General features: G+C 38.7%; 1 protein-coding gene across 1 annotated transcript in view; it reads right to left on the bottom strand.

Annotated features, from left to right (window-relative positions):
• NFKB1 (nuclear factor kappa B subunit 1) overlaps positions 1 to 18,966 on the bottom strand; it is a 58,780-nt gene that overhangs the window by 12,145 nt on the left and 27,669 nt on the right. Inside the window, 10 exon segments of the mRNA XM_019614812.3 lie at positions 54 to 195; positions 2,509 to 2,703; positions 3,596 to 3,685; positions 4,917 to 5,039; positions 7,667 to 7,805; positions 8,348 to 8,439; positions 10,164 to 10,268; positions 12,160 to 12,318; positions 13,130 to 13,293; positions 14,389 to 14,537. Of these exon segments, the coding sequence (XP_019470357.2) occupies positions 54 to 195; positions 2,509 to 2,703; positions 3,596 to 3,685; positions 4,917 to 5,039; positions 7,667 to 7,805; positions 8,348 to 8,439; positions 10,164 to 10,268; positions 12,160 to 12,318; positions 13,130 to 13,293; positions 14,389 to 14,537 (1,358 nt within the window).

Genomic DNA, 18,966 nt, shown 5'->3' with positions numbered 1-18,966 from the left:
CTGCTGCCAGACTTAACTCTCTCGTCACTGAGTCCTTGCCAGCACTGACTTACTTGTCTCCATTGTCATCCTGGACGGCAGTGAGATGGCGCTGAACAGCCAACAGCATCCTCACATCTCCAGTTACAGCGTAATCAAAGAGAGCGTTGCAGTGACGCTTGGCGAGCTGCATAGCCTTCTCCAGGAACAGACCATCTGCAACACAAATTTTTGTCTTCATTAGCTCAACTGCCTTCCCTGTAGCAGCACCTTCTTTTGGCGCAGGTTTGTGCTGCCAGAGAAATACGAAGTACAAATCACCACACATTCATTATTTACTGATTCACTGAGATGAGTTGTTAATTACACCTGAGAGGAAAGGACAGAGGGAATGAGTCTTTTGGAAGGAAAACAAGGCACACGCTGAGCACTCGGGCAGCAGGAATCCTGAGAACAGCCCATCTCTGGAAGCTACCTGTGGTTTGAGTGGCACTGATAATTCCATTAATGTGCACTCGTGTGCAATGAAACTAAAGAAGCAGAAACTTGGAACTGCTCAGATACAAGTGGCAGGCAAAGCCTCTTGTCCATAGAACACTTAAAAGAACATCTCACATAGTCCTGACTATTTAGACTGGAGCAAACTGAGGCACAGGAAGCCTCAGAGACCTAAGAAAAGTTGAGGGAACTGGGCTTGATTAGCTTAGAGAAGGCTCCAGGGAGACCTCATCGTGGCTTTCCAGTACTTGAAGGGAGCATATAAACATGAGGGGGAATGGCTGTTTACAAGGGTGCATAGAGACAGGACAAGGGGGAATGGTCTTAAACTGAGACAGAGGAGGTTTAGATTAGATATTAGGAGGAAGTTTTTCACTCAGAGGGTGATAACACACTGGAACAGGTTGCCCAAGGAGGTTGTGGATGCCCCATCCCTGGAGGCATTCAAGGCCAGGCTGGCTGGATGTGGCTCTGGGCAGCCTGGTCTAGTGGTTGGCGACCCTGCACATAGCAGGGGGGTTGAAAACCAGATGGTCATTCTGATCTTTTTCAACCCTGGCCATTCTATGATTCCATCAACTATTGTGCAGAAACTCACACAGAAGATATGGCATAAATGCAGAGCTGTGTGTCCCCTCCCCAGCCTGAACAAGGCACTCTCTTCAGCTTTACAGTGGTCGGAAGGAGGTCACTAGCTGCTCTGCCAATACTTTGTGGTTCTGTATCGGCAGAAACTAGCAAAAATGAAACAGATAAACTTGGAAACCACAGTCGTCATTCTGAGAAGCAGTATCACCTGAAACCAGCCTATATTCTGTGCAAATTCAAGTTTCTATAAAAGGTTAGAAGTCACTAATAGCAAACAGGTGAAATAGATGATATAATTTAAAGCTCACACAGGGAGGGAACACATAGGGATTTCCAGCTACACATAACCAGCATTTTAGTCTCACTTAGATGCGTACCCCTGATTAACATGAATACAGAATCTCTGTATGCCGAAGGTTAACCCAGCTATCCATGAAGTTTATAGTCTCTAGATCACTATGGTTCCCAGACTATATGCATAGACTGATGCATTTTTACTTGTTATTCTTAACACTAAATAATAGGATCCAATAGATGCTGTGTTCAGGATATACATCCAACATAAAAAGTCTTAAGCCATTCAGTCTTTACTCATACAACATAAAAATCCAAAAAATTGGAACACTGGACCTCTCTAGGTATTTTTTCTCTGTGCTTCAAACATGTCTCTCTACTCCAATTGTTGATTTTTTTAATCTGAAGAGAAGCATGGTTACTCAAATCCTTTAAAAAAGTAGTCATTCACATTAAAAAAAACCCCCACATCTATAGCACTTTCCCAGGCAAAGAAAATCTTGCTGCCTGAGAAAGGGCAGTTTGTTTTGCATACTTTATAACTGCACTGCTGAACCACTCCTACTGACTACTTCTGTCTTCCTCCCCTTTTGTTCACTGATTGGTTGCATAAAAGGTTTTGCTACCCAAAAAAAATGTCATTTTCCTGTGTATTTGCTGCATGGAAACAGAAAGGGTTTACATTTTATATTCAAATCTTTAAGACTACTTTGCATGCAATTTTACAGCAGAACTGCACGCATGAAGGACTGCACAACAATCATGCAGACCTTCTTTATCCATTAAAGCCTACCAAAAAATCAAAAGACACTGAACTGTATACACTGAATTGTATTCTGTGTATGGTCACTGCTTTCAGTGAACCTCATACAGGTTTATTATGAAGCAGCATTAAACGTGCCCACAGGGTCAGCCATCTCACCTCCTTGCAGGACCAGTTGCCCAGTCGCAGTATGAAGGTGTAGGATTATCTATCTACCAATCTACATACGGGAAGGATCTCAGACTCTAGAGAGCTGAACTGCTCTTGCCTCCTCAAAGAAAAATTATCATGTTTTCAAAACAATGAGCAGACATTTATGGAGTTTCCAAGACTTAACACCAACTTTGCCCTCTACCGTAATTATGATCTACCTATTGTTTACTTACCTTGACAGCCACACTTTGCTTTGTTTCCTTCATCTTTACAGCACAAAGCAGCATCCTCTTTCTCCTCATAATGACCAGAGGTTCTGCACTCATTCTTCTCCACAGTTTCCACTTTCACATTGTGTTTCATGTCCCATTGGCCACTTTGTTTATCAGAGCTCTCTTCATCTTTTTCAACTGTGCTATTTGACAGTTCTTCAAACAGAAATAAATACCATTAGTGTTCAATACTCCCACTTTTTTTTTATGCAAGTGATAAAGCTCAATCAGCAATAACTGAACCCTAAAAGAAATATAAAAATTTCCTTTGGCATAGGGGTTATTTTTAAACACTCATAAATCATAACACTACAGATACCAACTCACAGGGACAGATGAAGCAACATAACACACTCTGCAGTGATTATGTTTTCATCAACTTCTGTTTTAAAGACAAACTTTTACATATCTAAAACAGATAAATCCTCCTTCCAAAGAACATCAATCCGAGTCTGAAGTACTCTTAGGAAATCTACTGGAATTAATCAGATTTGTTTTCCCTGACAGCAAATTCATCCCTGAGACTTTGTAAATAACTACAGAATATTCAACAAGCAGATTGGAAATTATCTCACTATTTGAGGAAGACAGGACCATAGTTATTATTGCTCAAATCTTTCCATAAACTTTTATATTACTTCTTTTGACTACTGTGTAGTACCAGACTGCGGCAACAAAAGAAGATGCCTTTTCTCTGGTCGAGTCCTTGGGTCATCTCTTTCAACAGCAGAAGGGCTGTTGCTTGAAACATGCACTGAATGTATCAAGCACACAGTGGTAATTTGGTGACTGCTTCACAGAAGTTAGTGGTTAAAAAGAAGATGCCTCAGATTTAAGGTGGACTTTGATGTAACTGAAAAGAAGCAGAGCAATGTAACATACGTCAACCTCTGAGTCACTCGAGATTCTAGGAAAGGGACTGGCTTTAGAGGAAAAGCTCTCCCCACACAGCACGCTTAGTTAAATCTGCATAACATCTGCTCATATTGTAGAAGAAAGACAGTCACACTCAGTTCAACTGTGGCAAGAATTACATCTTCAGGGTTACCATGTTTCATTCCAGCATTGGACTTCGTTGTGCCAGGGTGGAAATGCATTCCTCCAAAAGCAGAGTAACCGTAGGAAGGATAACTGAACCCTACAGGTAGAAAAAAGATGAAGAATTAATAGAATGATACCCTCAAGCAATGAAAACATCATCTTGAAGAACACTAAGACTACAGAACAGAAATTGTTCTGTAGAAAACGTTATTTTCTACATATTTTGTGCTTCATAGAATCATAGATTATCTTGAGTTGGGACCCAATAAGTACTACTGTGTCCAACTCCAGGCTCCACAAAGGACCAGACCACACAAAAATCAGAAAATATGTCTGAGAGCCTTGTCCAAATGCATCTTGAACTCTGTCAAGCTCATTGCCATGACCACTTCCCTGGGGAGCCTGTTCTGCTGCCTGACACCCTTTCTGTGAAGAACCCTTTCCTAATATCCAACCTGAACTTCCTCTGTCACAGCTTCAGTTTGATTCTATCCTTTTAAAATAAGTTTTCCAGACTGAGGGTACGCTCTGCCCTGTCCCTTCAAAAACACACAGAAGTTCTCTGTCCCCAGGACACACGTACACATGTAATGTCACCACTATGCTGCATAATGATTCAAATCACTGTGGTTACAAAAGATTTGTATTCAGTTGTTATATTGTTGAAGTGTTGGTAGCAATGCATGTCACTGTTTGACAACTGCTGCTTTTCCCCCTCCTTCAGAGAAGTGCTACAAAGGTACTGTGGCTCAAATGGCATTTGCTGATCTACATCATTAATGCTCTGCTGCAAGAAATCAAAGCACTGCTCTTACGATCCTGCATCTCAGATATGCTCTGGGTTCAACAGACAGAGCACAGCATGCAATTTAGTAACACGTATCTCAAAATTTTAATAATTCTTCGTGGTACCAGGGTTAATTAGCTAAATTCCACCCGTGGTTCCAGTAATAACTATGAACTTGTTTAATTTTAGGCATGTAAGACAGTATTTAGCTGTCTCATGAATTTCAGTGCCTTTGAAGCCCTAGGCAGTAACAAAGCTAAGGTATGATGGACCCCTAACCCAGACTCCAACGGGAAAGTAGTGTTTTCTGTGATTTAAAGCTTCAAAGAAGAAAAAAAACTAAATCACCACGAGCCACATATCCAAGCAGGACGGAAAAAGAGCTGACAAAGTATTTAGAAAAGAAGGAGCAGCTTGACTGAAATGAGTAACAGCAGTATAAGGACAGGGTGGAATGAGTGGAATTCCTCATATCATCATCTGTCCCACAGGCACTGAGATCAGAACCCCTTTCCCTCTTTCCCCAGAGCCACTGTCTTACCAGAGCCAGCACCGCCACCTCCTCCTCCAAACATGCCGCCACCTCCTGCGCCGCTGCCTCCACCGTAGCCATCAGAAAAGTTTGGCATGAGCTTCTGCCGCTTCCTCTGCACTTCTTCTTTATCTGTGTGTCAGGTGAGAAGGGACAGACAGAATAAGGAGTCACTCTTACTACAGTCCATAGCCAGAAAAAGATGCGCGTATAGAAATTATTACTGAAGTATACTGGTTGGTAAGGGAAAATAAGGAGCGCTGTACAGGGTAAACTCATTTCTAGCTCCAAAAAAAAAAACAGTTTTGTACATAATGGAGCAGTGAGAATTCCTGTGAGAAAAAAGCTAGTGCCAAGTCCCAGTCTGGCTGACAGCATTTCTTGGGCTCACATGATCCCTTGTGTCAGATGTCTCATGCTCGGACAGAAAGGGACCTCATGCAGAAATGCTGAAGGAGAATCAGAGCTTCCATCAAAAGCAGCACATGTACATAGAACTCTGGAAATCAGTGGTGCCAAAATTCTTCAATGTTTAATCTGAGTCATAAATCAGAACAAGTGCCTTGAAATGAATACTTGTTCAAGAACATCCTCCTTTAGAGAATATAAGCACAGATTTCTCTACTAAGCAAATCTATTTCAGAAATAGACCCTTCTCAAACGGTCAGCAAAATCACAAGGCTCTGATCCACAACAGCACAGAGCATCAGCAGAGCCCTTTAAACTTCTACTGAAGTGTAAGGATGGAGAGAAGTGCTGAAAACAACATTGCTTGAAAATTTGCTTAAATTAATAGAAAGGACAACAGAATAAAGAGCTTATTTTCAGACAGGACATAATGCTGTCAGACCACGGGGAGCAGCAGCTGACAAAAAGACTGACTACTTATCATCTAAGTAAAAAATATTCTTATCCTGCCCAGGACAGCAAAACACAAAGATTTAGAATCATAGAATCCTAAAAATTGGAAGGGACCTTTAAAGGTCATCTAGTCCAGCTCCCCTGCAATGAACAGGGACATGCACAGCTAGATCAGGTTGCTCAGAGCCTGGTCCAGCTTGGCCTTGAATGCCCCCAGGGCAGGGCTTCCACCACATCTCTGGGCAACCTGTTCCAGTGTCTCATCACCCTCATTGTAGAAGACTTTTTAGAAGAAATACCCCAGGGATTGGGGAAAGTGAAAAGGTCATGACAAGAAGAACTGCCAGAAGGATACAAACATTACAAAGGTTGCAATCCAATAAAAAACTGTTGAGAAAAGAACAAATGAGACTATCTTTAATAAAAGATCAAGTAGTTTTCTACAGATGTAGGACAAAAAGAAATTACATGCACAGTCACATCAGTCAGTGCATTGAACTGGATACGCATGGAATAGGATACTGAAAAGCAGAAGTGCATTATTTCCATGCATACATGATCTAGAAGTATGTATGCACATCCCAGGCATACTCACGCTGATGAAGAGAGAAAATGCTAGATAGCAATCTAGTCAGAAAAACAAAAGATCCACATACACATCTAAACTCATATGAACACTTGTAACAGGGAAGAATAGTCCCTAAATGGTAATTTTATTATTTGGTTACGTAGGGCATTCAAAAATGCACACAATGTTGATAAACTTTTCTCCTTTAAGAGTCTCAAAGAAGTTTGCTTCTCAGCTGGCAGTTTTGCTCTGCAGTTGTACACTTTGTTTTCTGTAAGACTTGGTTAAGAGATTCCTTAATCATTACTGACACAAAATCCCCTAGCAACTCTGCAAGCTCCTGAAAAAGAATGCCTTCTGTTCTTTTATTATAATAAGTGTAAAACAGATTCACTTGTACAATAACCCCCTCCCGTCTTCTCAGTCGTCCTTAGTCCATTAGCACTGATGCACTGATATTCCAGATTACTTATTTCACCCCAGTCCATGTTAGACACTGCATATTTACAAGATTAGGGTTTCACAGCATAAACTGAAGGCAGGTTAACTGGTCAGCAAAAAGACTGCTGTCTCGGTGCAAGAAAACACTAGTTCAACTTGGACCTCAAGTAACTTCACTGTCTTTAACATTAGTATTTAAAAACATGATTGTTGCTGACATTCACATCAAACTCATTTGAAACACAGAAAGCTTTAAATGGCACAGACTCGCTAGTTAGACTTCACTAGCACTAACTTCACTATTCGCTGACAACCCAAGCAGTGGGTCTGATGCCAACCGTTCTACTTCAGCCATTTAACTAACACTTTACCATAAGAGGTTGAAAAGTACTTTGCCTACTTTCACACCAAGCGCCTTACCTTATTTAACTAGTATGAGTGATTGGAAAGAAAATTCAAAACCATCAGAGAAATTGCTAGGTGTAATGATGAAAGGCAAGAACTGCAAAATAAGTACTTTTTTCACCAGGTACCAGTCCTCAGTTTAAGTTTTATCTGAAAGTGCTGACTTAAAATATCCTCAGATATCATTCTGCAGAAACTCAGAGGAAGAGAGTGCCACCTACTGTATGGAGAGGCATGTGTGCATATAGGAAACAGTAGGAAAACACAGATTTACTGCTTAACAATCCGCCAAAAAAAAAAACAAACAAACCTACTACAGACCCAACAGTTTTCACATTAGCTCTACACAAAACAAAAAGGCAAACATCCTGTTTTCTAAAAATAACAACTACAAAAAGTCCTTTACCCTACCTGCTCCATCCTATTAAAAGTATTCCTAGGGACCCTGCAGTTTCTGGTATATAAAATGGGTTTAATAAATTACCTTTGATTTCTGGATAGTAGAGAAAAGGCTTTGGTTCACTCGTTTCTAGATCGGATTTCCGACGTAGTTGTACAAATACAGATGCTGGCTTTGTGATATTGACATCTCGATACTTGGGTGTTTTGAACACAATAGCAAACTGTGAAGGAAGCAAAGATAAAGCACATCTGTCACAGACCATGTTTTTTGGTTATATCTGTGTTATTTTTGTAGGAGCTGGTTCATTACCAGGGAGCAGAAGGCTGCTGCAAAAACTTCTACTTTAACTTTCAGCTGTACTTTTGAGTCCTAAAGCCTTCTGTGAAAGGCAAAACTGCCACATATCACCATGCCACATACATTACTATTGCATTATTTCTCTCTCCATCAATGAGCATCTGCTCTGGGGCTTTCTCAGTGCCTGCATAGGAAGCTTACAGAGTTCTCTATATATCCTATCCAAACTCATAGTGATGTAGCTTTAAAGCAAGAGATCTCTCTCTATTTCCTGATGCTGTATTCTTACCATAGATCTTAAAATAATCTTAGGATTGCAAAATTATTAGGCAATTAACAAGTAACAGGGACTAAAGAAATTAGTATGGGATATGGAGGTTTTCACCTGATTTTCTAGTTGTAATATAACCCTATTTTCCTGAGATCAGAAAACCATTAATAAATGGCAAATGCTCCATTACTTACTTGTCTATGTACATCTGTAGGAGAAAAGTCTCCAAAGCCCTCCCACATACCACCATTCTCATCCTCTTCATAGAAACGTATTTGAATATCATCTGCAAAGAATCAATAAATAATAACTTTGGGATGTTTGTGCGTTTATTTAACTTTTGGTTTGTTCCAGATAATAATTAACATGGTTACTTTTTAGCTGAGTAATAATTTTATGTAAATAATACATGGACCATCATTATCCATGTTAAGAAAACACCACAGATAAGCCATTTTTTACATCAATTTTAGATCAGACTGATTCCAATAACTTCACTGAAGCTGTTGTCTGTTTACTGCACAGTAAAAGGAGTTAGGTTCACTACCTCTTCCTATTGTGGAGCAAGAAAACATTCCAGAGGAGCTTTATTTGAAACAAGTGAGTAGGGAGGGGAGAACTTGAAATGTGAATGTAGAAACCACCCTTTCTCCTCCCGAAGTTTCAGTTCAAAAAACTGCTGCAAAACCTGAAGTGCCACAGTTCAAGTTCCGCTCGCTGTTGGCAAAGAGCCACTTCAGAGCTCAGAGAGATGGCAGCAGTTTGAGTGAGCAGCATGTCGGCAGCAATCCCTCACCCCCCCGACACAGCATAGCCACACACCAAGCTTCTGCTCCTCTGAACAACCTTTCTTGCCTTCTCTTTTGGTTTATTTATTTATATATATATTATAGGAGAGGCTGGGAAATATCACAGTAGCATATTCCTTCCCCAGCACTTCTGATGAGAAGAAACTACAGAAAAGTCTGTTTTCTTTTAGGGTGATTGAGGACTGCTTGCTCTGATCCAGCAGCTGCTAGTCTCAACATGGTGAACCACCACTTCCACTCTTGCTGTCCTGTGTGCTCAAGTTCCTCCAGAGAGGAGGTTTCTGAGAGCCATGAGGTCAGGGGAAACCCCACTCAGGCTGAGGGGAAACCCCACCTTGGGGCTTCCACTGAGTCAGGCTTTTATTTATTTATTTTGTGTGCATGAGTTAAGTTTCATGTAGGTCCTCCTGAAAGCAGAGGGTATATACACTACCGAAGGAAAAAAGTTTTTTCAAAGCCCCCAAAGCACTCCCTCTTTCCTGTGTAAGTGGTAGAAGAACATGGCAAAGAAAAGAGGTAGAAAAGGACAGCCTTTCAACAACAAGGGCAGAGACTCATTCCAGACAAGTGAGAACCAGGCACTCCCATCATCCAGTCTACACCAGGGAGTCCCAGGTATAGCTGAAAAATGCAAACCCCACTCCTATTTTTTTTTTTTTAGTTTAACCCAAATACTACAAACCATTATTTTCCCATCCAAAAACAAAGCAACCAAATCCATACTCAACAGTCCTATCCTAACACATACCATGAGCAGAGTCTGCGAAAATTCAGTTGAAACCAAGTGATCTCTACTATTAGCATATACATAAGAATTAAGTTACTAGCAACAGCACTGAACACACTCAGTTCCCATTGGTGGTTACAGAAGATTCATACTTACCCTTTACAGTCAGAGACTTAATAATCAATCAGAAACTTTACAATAATTCAGAGCAGGTGTTAATGGAGTCAAAGATCACCCAGAACCCATTACCCGTGAAAAACAGAACACAGGCAAGGGCAGAAATCTGAGAAGAACAAACTTGGTCTCTGAGGAGGCAACACAAGTTCAATTTAGTTTGCAAGACTATTTTCTGCTGGCCTGATTTCCAGAAAAATAGAGCACTTATAAATCCCGCTGCACTATCAGAACAGGAGAATAACAAGACAGCAGCCAGAAGAACACCCTGGGGTGTCTTACAATACTCAGGACACTTACCTTTCTGAACCTTGTCACAGAGAAGATAAATCTCTTCCCCTCCTGTTACACACCCTGCTGTTCTGTCCATTCTTACAATTTTTAAGTTGGAAGCATTGGGTGCTTCTATTGAAAGGAAAAGATTTTAAAAAACAATTATTTTCATAACAATTTTAGATTACAAAAAAATAAAAATACACAAATGCAATAGAAAGACAAGCCCCCAGTACAGACTACATAAATTTGTCTAAGTTTTTTAAAAGAATGAATCAATAATTTTTCATCTGAAGGGTATAATCTGGTATCCTCTAGGCTTTGACTAAACTGCAAACTATAAAATAAGGCTCTGGCCATTCCAGCAAATTACCTCATTAAAATAATAGAGCAGTGAACTGCATCCTGCATTAACAGTAGCTTTATAAGAGGAGTGCATTATAAGAGAACATATTTTCCTTTCTATTTTCTTGGTGACATGGCAGTGTTGAAAGCGGTTACCTTTATGTCATTAGTTTAATGTAACATGCAAAGCTTGCTCTGCTCTCTGGCTTACTGGAAAGCAACCTCAGTTCTGGACCAACACATCAGACTGTGATCAAAAAGCTCACCTCTAAAGATTTAGCAGAGGTGTCAATGGATTACCTATTGGTCCTTGAGATACAACTACCACTTGATAATTAAAAGCAACTGTCATAGACAGTTGTGCTACAGCAAGTTGTGTCTGCTCTGTGGAAGGGACTTGAATGGTTCAACAAAGGATATAATGAAAAAACAACAGCCCCTAGGAAAATATTTTGGAATTGAACATGAATTCACCCACTGCATCAGGCTACACAGGGCTCCAACCAACCTGGCCTTGAAAACCTCCAGAGACAAGGCATCCACAAGTTCTCTGGCCAACTTGTAACAGTGCCTCACCACACTCTGAGTAAAGAATTTCCTCCTAGCAATCAATACAGATCTCTCTTTTAGTTCAAAACCATTCCACCTTGTCCTATCACCATCAGATCATGTATAGTCACCCTCCATCTTTCGCTATTCTGCCTCTGTTGTTTCTTTGCCCTTCTCTTCCTCTTTGCTTTAGCAATACTCTTTATCATTACGCACTTTAGAGTAAGATAACAAATGTAATGGTTATTACCAAAGATCAATATTCCTTAAAGACACTATTTAGTTAAATCACTTCAGCTTGCAAATGAAAAGACCATTTTCTCATTCAGAAAACAAGGGACATGTATACTACAAGAATAATAGACATATGGGCACTACATTCTCCAACTGACAGCAAGCAACAGACTACAGCAGCTTTAGAACAGCTGCATTTAACCTTCTCATTTAAACTTAGTCCTTAGAAAGTGATGACATACATATGACTGTTGTACCAAGAAAAAAAAGGTACTTTTTCTGAGTCATTACAGAATAATTACCAGGAACATGGCGACCCACAGCTACGAGGAAGAAATCTCAAGCAGCAGAAAGGGTTCAGGTAAAACCACTAAGTATAATCCAAAAGCACAAGCACAAAGCAAAAATATTCACTTAGAAAAGCTACAAATAGAGAGACATGATACAAGTATAAAGATACTAAAAGGTCCAGAGTAAATGGATGAAAACTTCTGGTTATGCTAGTGTCAGAAAACAAGGACAAGCAGATGCCCAGCAAAATGAAAAGTGTGTACGTCTCAATAAAGACTACAACACATTTTTCCTTACATCTTGTGTGACAAGAATTTGCCACAGAAAGCAACTGAAGACAAGTCTGCAAAATTCAAACACGTTATAAGAAGAATTTACAGTATTCTCGTAACACAGGTGGCAGGATTAAACATGCTAAGAGCAAAATAAAATCTCGCTTTAGGGCTTACATCAGCATCTATTAAGAACAGAATGACAGCATACGTACTTGGACAGACATGAGGCCAATTATCTATGGGCTACCTAAGTACAGCAATACCAGCATTTTTGTATGCACAGAGATGTGCCTCATACTGAGGCAGTAATTACTGCCAAATATACTCACTGCTGTCATATATTGCATCCGATATAACAGGATCAAGCCTCCGTGTGAAACCACCATTACTGTCAGGAAGAAAGGCTGTAAACATAAGACGCACCACACTAAGATCCATTTCTTTTGTCTGCTGTACTGCTGCCTGGCGAATAATTTCTCTTTCTCGTTCTGGAACCAATAAATCAGCACAGACAAATTAGCACAAGGTGAAGGAGACTGAGCATTTTCCAAACATTACTATCAATAGGCACCAGGAGCTATTTATTTTTCATTTAGTACCCATCAGTTTCCATCTTTTTATTCATAGAGGAGGAGCTATTTACAATATATGCATATATACATATATATATATATATACACATATATATTTACATACATGCATATATGTGGCACGTGAGCCACATGTTATTTAGTGGTTCATTTACCAAGATAAGGTATATAATTAAGAGACACAAAGCGACTCTTTCCTGCTCTCTGTTCATAAAGGTTGTGAAAAGGATGGACTCTGCCTCTAAGGAGATTTGAATGTCTAGCACCAGTGATAAAGAAAAGGCCAGCTCCTCGATACAGCTCCTGAAAGCAATACAGACCCGAAGTTCAACACGGATGTGGGTGAAGTGCAGATGAATGAAAAAAGGTATTCTCAAACAAGGTCCCCACAGTTAAAGATATCATGTCTCACAGCAATAACGCAAAATGACTATTTATCACTTCACTAAATAGGATAAGAACAACAAAATAGAAGTGCAGAGGTGAGTACAGGTAGCTACGGAAGAAGTTGTTCCATTCTTATTCACAGCAAAAGACTTTCTGATTCCCTAAAACACAGCAGTAATATACAACTTCTTATTGCATAGCCATAAGCTACTTGGGGTCTTTTTCTGGGTAAAAATTTACATTTTCAGAAGCTAAGCCATTTTCTTTTTTCTTTTTTTCTTTCTAAAAAACTTATTAAAATCAGATCATTGTTTCCACATACCAGTTAGCTGTCTGTCTCCACATCCTTCTGCCTGCAGATAGCCAAGTTCAGGATGCACCAAGAGTCCTGGGTTGTATCCTTTTTTGCAAGCATCGATCATGCGCGTTTCCAGAGTTTCAAACACTTTCTTCTTTGTGACATGAAGTATTCCAAGGTTTGCAAACCTGCCGAATGTTGATTAATTGATTTTGTGATGCTTCAGGCAAACCTGCAGCAGGCAGTCATTCTCTTATCTGAGGAAGCATTTCCAATGAACTCCAGCGTGACAACTTCAGCCAAGCTTAAAAAGCATGTCAAATGCATATCATATGGGCGCTCAGGATTTTCCCATGGCGTAAGAAGTAACCTTTAAGATTTCAGGCTTATGGTGTGGAAGCAATTTATAAAACATTTCAAAATTTAGTTGTCACACTTTGTTTGAGCTGTCATTAATACATAATTCTACAGCTACTGTGAAAGTAATCTATCAGAAAAGCAGCGTACATTTTTCAAAGAAAATAGGTGAAACTAGGTTCTGGACATTCAGCAAGACACTTCGGGTATCTCTTAGAATGACAATATCTGTAATACAAGATGTGCTTTAGTAAAAGTCCCCTGGCACATTCAAAAATCAATTAGATCTGGAAGTATGAAATCAAGACAATAACTCAATTTTGGGTCAATTGAGGATAGGAAAGCTGTTTCTAAACATCTGATGAAAAACAAGACAGGTTAGGAAATGAGCCAAACTTTTCAAGATGAAAAGAAGCATTTCAAATAAAGTTATTTAAATTGCTGTGCTTGGTAAAGTCAGCACCCTGGGCTTGGACATCAAAAGTTACAGTTTAAAAGAATCTCTCTTTCCCAACCTTCTCAGCTTTTTAAACTACTTCTTTACCAACAAAGACATTCTTAAGATCACAGAACTAAAACTCACAGCCAGCATGAAACCTGATCTAAGACTGAAAACGTAGACAGGAGCCTGAGTTCCATTTACTGATATAAACAATTACTCCTTTAAATTAAACAAGAACAGACCAACTACAATTTCACTATAATCTTATTGCTTTAAACTTAAGAAGTTTGACTCATTTAGTATTTTCATGTTTATACCTGTCTTGCCTTAATTTCAAATTTACTAACCTCACTTTCTTAAAGCTCTTCTCTTCACTGTATTTCTACGGCAGATTTCAGCGAAGGTGAAATACTGATCAAAACTGTGACAAAAATCGATTCTCTCCCTCTTAGCTAAGCTTTACAAATACATGCGACAGACTTACCCAACAACCATGTCTTTCGGCCCTGCATTGACTGTGCATACTCCATCTTCACAAAATTTACCCACCAAGCTGTGAGCGTGTAAGTGGACGTATTTCCCATTAGTAACTAACTGGACGATAACTTTTGCAGGTCCAACATAGTTGCAAATCTGTAAATAAATGTAAAACTGATGTTTTTAAAAATGGAATGAACAGTAATACCGGTGGAATATTTTCTGTCAGCTAAGTACAATCAAGCTTGCTTAGGAGAAACGTGTATTTTCTCATGAGACAAACTAACTGTACCAGGTCATCACAAAAAAAAAAAAAAACCAACAATTCATTTGTAATTAAAATTGAAACACAAATGGCAGAAATAGTGACAAAAAAAAAAGTAAAGAAATAAAACAAACATATGGAAAAGCAACTTTCTGTTTCCCATATCATATTATTAGCTTTATATTCTGGCTAGTTATACCATATTGCTTTCCAAAAACTTATCTTAGTACATTAAATTCACGTTAGAGATTGTTACATGTTAAGAATCACATTAAAAAAATGCATCTATTCAACAAAATACCTGCATTTCTTTTGCCAAACTCAAAAATGTTTTCAAATAATTGTAAATATTATGATCACTTTAAAGCATTTTGCTCTCATTACAATGATCGCTCAGGTAGAGATTTTGAAGTGGAAGAATTCTGCATTCATAGGTATTCTGTTAGATCACAAGTTACATCAACACATAAACCAGCCCAGTAAATAGTGTAGTGGATAACACTAAAACCCCATCTAAGGTTTTGCAGGACTGCATTTAGGATGATCTGGATGCCTTCATAGGCACTCTGGAGCATTAGAAAGCTTCCTGGTTTCCTCCATCAGAGCTTCTGATCACCATACATTCTCAACAGCTTTTAAAATTGTGATGTCAAGTAACGCTTAAAAAAAAAAAAAAACACCGAAAAAAACTTAAAATTACCAACAAAGTACTATTTATTAATACCAGTTATTTGTTTTACATATTATTTAAAACATTTTTTCTTCTCATGGATAATATACTTCAACTCAGTTATCTCTTATGCATCATTTTCAAATTATAACGAATATAAAATTATCTTGATTTAAAAAAAAGCAAACATTGCCTTCCCTTCCAATTCACTTAATTAACCCTTTTATCAATGTTGTTTTTTTCCCTCCTCCTCTAAGGTTTCTTCTGATTTGCCTGAGGAAAAGTTCTTTGTATTACAGTAGCTTATAGATCTAATCAACCAAGGTACTAAAGGATCACGATGAACATTAAAGTGATGAATCAGTGATGAACTGAACACTTAAGGTTATATTGTTGATAAAACTCTGATAACCGGGGATTGCCACGACTTCACCACATTATAAGTCCTGCTAGCCTCCTTCACTCCATTTAACCCCTCTCTTGAATCCATTCCATCACAGCTGAAACACTCTGCATACATATAACATGTGTCTTCTATGTCTTCCAATTTGCTGCTAACAATAAAAAACCCCAAAGTATGAAAAAGCTGTTCCAGGAGAAACAGGTGTTAAAAGTCTTCTCACTACTCATTGCCTGTAAGATAACTGCATAAAACTGTAGTCATGGGTGTTTTACAAGTGGCACTTTCTAAAATGTGAAACATGGGGGTACTCGTGCTTCCATCTGTTCCCAAACTGTAATTGCTCCTGGACTGAAACAATACAAACAAATGCAGAATAATCACTGCACTGTCATTTCTATCATTCTCAGCACTGAGAAAATGCAGGAATCTCTGTGTAACATTCATAAAATGAACTGAAAATAAAAACACTATATTTTGTGCTAAACGTCACCTTCATTACTACAATTAAGTTTTCAAAAATATTTTCTTTTCATCCCTAAGAAAGGCTTTCCCTGCTAGAAAGTTCCCAGCACATCTACAGTGTTATATTCATTATGAGTAACATGCATGTTCTTGTGTCACTTCAGTAAAGTTCAAGACAACCCTTCATCAGCTGTAGAAACCACAGTGAAACTGTAGGTAGGACTGGTGCACAGCAAGGACTTTCCAGCCTCTGAAAGCAGAACATATAGCTGCAGTGGTAACCAGATTGCAATCTTCCCATGTTACTCAGCTCAGCACCATCTTTGTAGTCTCCTCTTAGGGAGTAAAAAAAAAAAAAAAAAAAAAAAAAAAGAGTTCTTAAAATGTAATACCTTATAGATCATTTGGCAAGAAAAGACTTTTTTCTAGGCTGACATTCTATGCTGCAAAGGCTACAGGATGCTTCCTACATGTTTGCTTTACAGATGGACCTTCCTACAAGATTTTGTGACGTCCAGCTCATCTGTACCCAGAAAAACAGCCCGAGTGGTTAACCATCCTTATGTAAACTAAAATAAGTCTGAAATCATTTTGGGGTATCCTTGAATCACTGATACCATCACAACTGCTGAATAATCCAAAATGTATTCTGGTATTAATATATACAAATAACTGCCACCTTTTACTTCACATAGAAAATGCAGTCAAAGGTGCTGGAAGGTAGACAGCATATAACAATACTGGGTATCTGTACAGGAATACAAAGATTATGGTGCTGACAGAAAAAAAAAAACAACTATCTGCAATATGAGATGGAGACAGCAGTTGGGTGCTGTTCTGCTCCAAAGCAGATCTGTGACCTGAGAAAAAAACAGCAACTGAACATCAAATTGAAGATAGGGGAGAAAAAAGAAAATAAGGAGTTCCTGGGAAGAAGCATAGCTGTAATACTTGATTACATCCTGCACTGAAGCAGCATTCAATTGATCTAATCTGATAAAGTTAAAATGCTGCAGGCTCACATTTATCAGCTGTTCCTGTTTGAGAGAGATTTGCCTGAGAGATTAAAAGGACTCTGTGAACTAGAAATTTACTCAATTTCAAAACAAATTTTTTTTTTCAGTTATTCCACATCTTTTTGAGATCCAAGCCTAGATTTTTTTTAATACATCCTACAACTTTACAAAAACTTCATAAAAAACATCTTTCAAGTAGAAAGGTGTTTTTTCCAGTTACTCATACAAGCAAGAAGTGAAACCAAGTAGTTAACTAAAGAAAGCAAATGATGGAAAAGACCGTGTCAAACATACAAAGCCACCAATGATAAAAATAAGTATTTCTCTTTCTAATCGCTTTGTTATAGAAGCTACATCCCCAATCTTGCCTGACCTTTTGAGTATGACCAGCATTGCTGTCATAAATACACACATACAAGAAAAGTTCCACAGATGAGCATCACTCATTCTTTATAAATGCCAAATATGAGTAGCCAGCTTAACATACATTTTAAACTTGGTAGGAATTTTTTAGGCACTAAAGTACTTATTTAGAAGCCTGAGAATAAGCAGTGTACAGTAACTTAAATCAATGGGAGTTTTAAATCTTTTGATTCTCCCCAAGTGTGAGGTCACAGACTTCGATGCGCTGCTTTAGAAGCCCAAGTAAACGCACTCAGCACTCCAGACTCACCATAACCAACTATGGCAGCAAAAAGCACAGATCTCAATGAATTTACCTTTAGCTGACTTGCTTCAATGCAGGATCTCAATGGGCATTATAGATTTATAAGAAAAATATCTGCTTATTCTCCACTAGTGATTATTTCTTAATTCCGCTCTTGAATGAATTAATCTTTAACCTGTAATCAGCAATTTAACAATTTAATTCCTAAGGGGTGGAAAAAGCTTTCTTTAATAAGAAAGTTCCTCAACCAAACAACTTGCCTCATTTTCTGCAAATGTTCCTCCTGAACTTCAATTAGGTGCTGAAATCCCCCTGATTTCAATGAGAATGCTTATCTCCAAACTGAAGTATAATTTAGGATAGCCTAAGGACATGTCTGGATGGGCAGTGCTCCTATTTGGGTACCTGAGTTCAGGGCTGCCTAAATGGGACTCGGCTTTGATCCTCAAGCTGAACTGCACTACATCCAAACTCATGGGTACAGAGATGGTGCTCATTAGCTTGGGCACATCTCTGAGCAATGTGGTTACTCAGCCTCTAGGCTGAAACTCATTTACATCCAGCTCACAGAATAGACAACTTGAAATTGTGTGCAGCCACCCATGTAGATTTGCCCCAAGGGAAATGAAAACTCAGGACATTTCCGTCACACCACTATTTTCAGTAAATTCTTTTCACACCCAAAACTGTATCAGTGTCAAGCTTGAATACGCCAGTATCAGTATGCAAGATCAGGACATACAAATACGTAAAAAAGGCAAGTGGAAATATTCTATGGAAGTTTTCTGGCAGTTTTCCAAATATATCAGAACAAGCAACTTATGAATAAGAATGGAAGATAGTTCAGTAAGCTGGTGATATCAGACAACCCAGTTTTGTTCTTTCGGTGGTGGTGGTTTTTTTTCCTAAAACTCTTCAGAAGATTTTAGGAAAGCATATCTGTTATTATTTGGATATACAACAACTATATAGAACTCCCAATTGTTCTTCGCTTGGACAAGCTAATAAAGAGCCAACAGCTCAAAAACCATAATTTCAACTGTTCTAAATGTTACAATTTTCCACTGTTGCATTGTTTCCACTAAGCAGACAAAAATGAAAT

This window comes from Meleagris gallopavo, chromosome 4, assembly GCF_905368555.1.
Source record: "Meleagris gallopavo chromosome 4, MGAL_WU_HG_1.1, whole genome shotgun sequence".
NCBI classification, from domain to species: domain Eukaryota; kingdom Metazoa; phylum Chordata; class Aves; order Galliformes; family Phasianidae; genus Meleagris; species Meleagris gallopavo.
The sequence above is the reverse complement of the archived record's forward strand: the minus strand, read 5'-3'. Positions and strand labels throughout refer to the sequence as shown.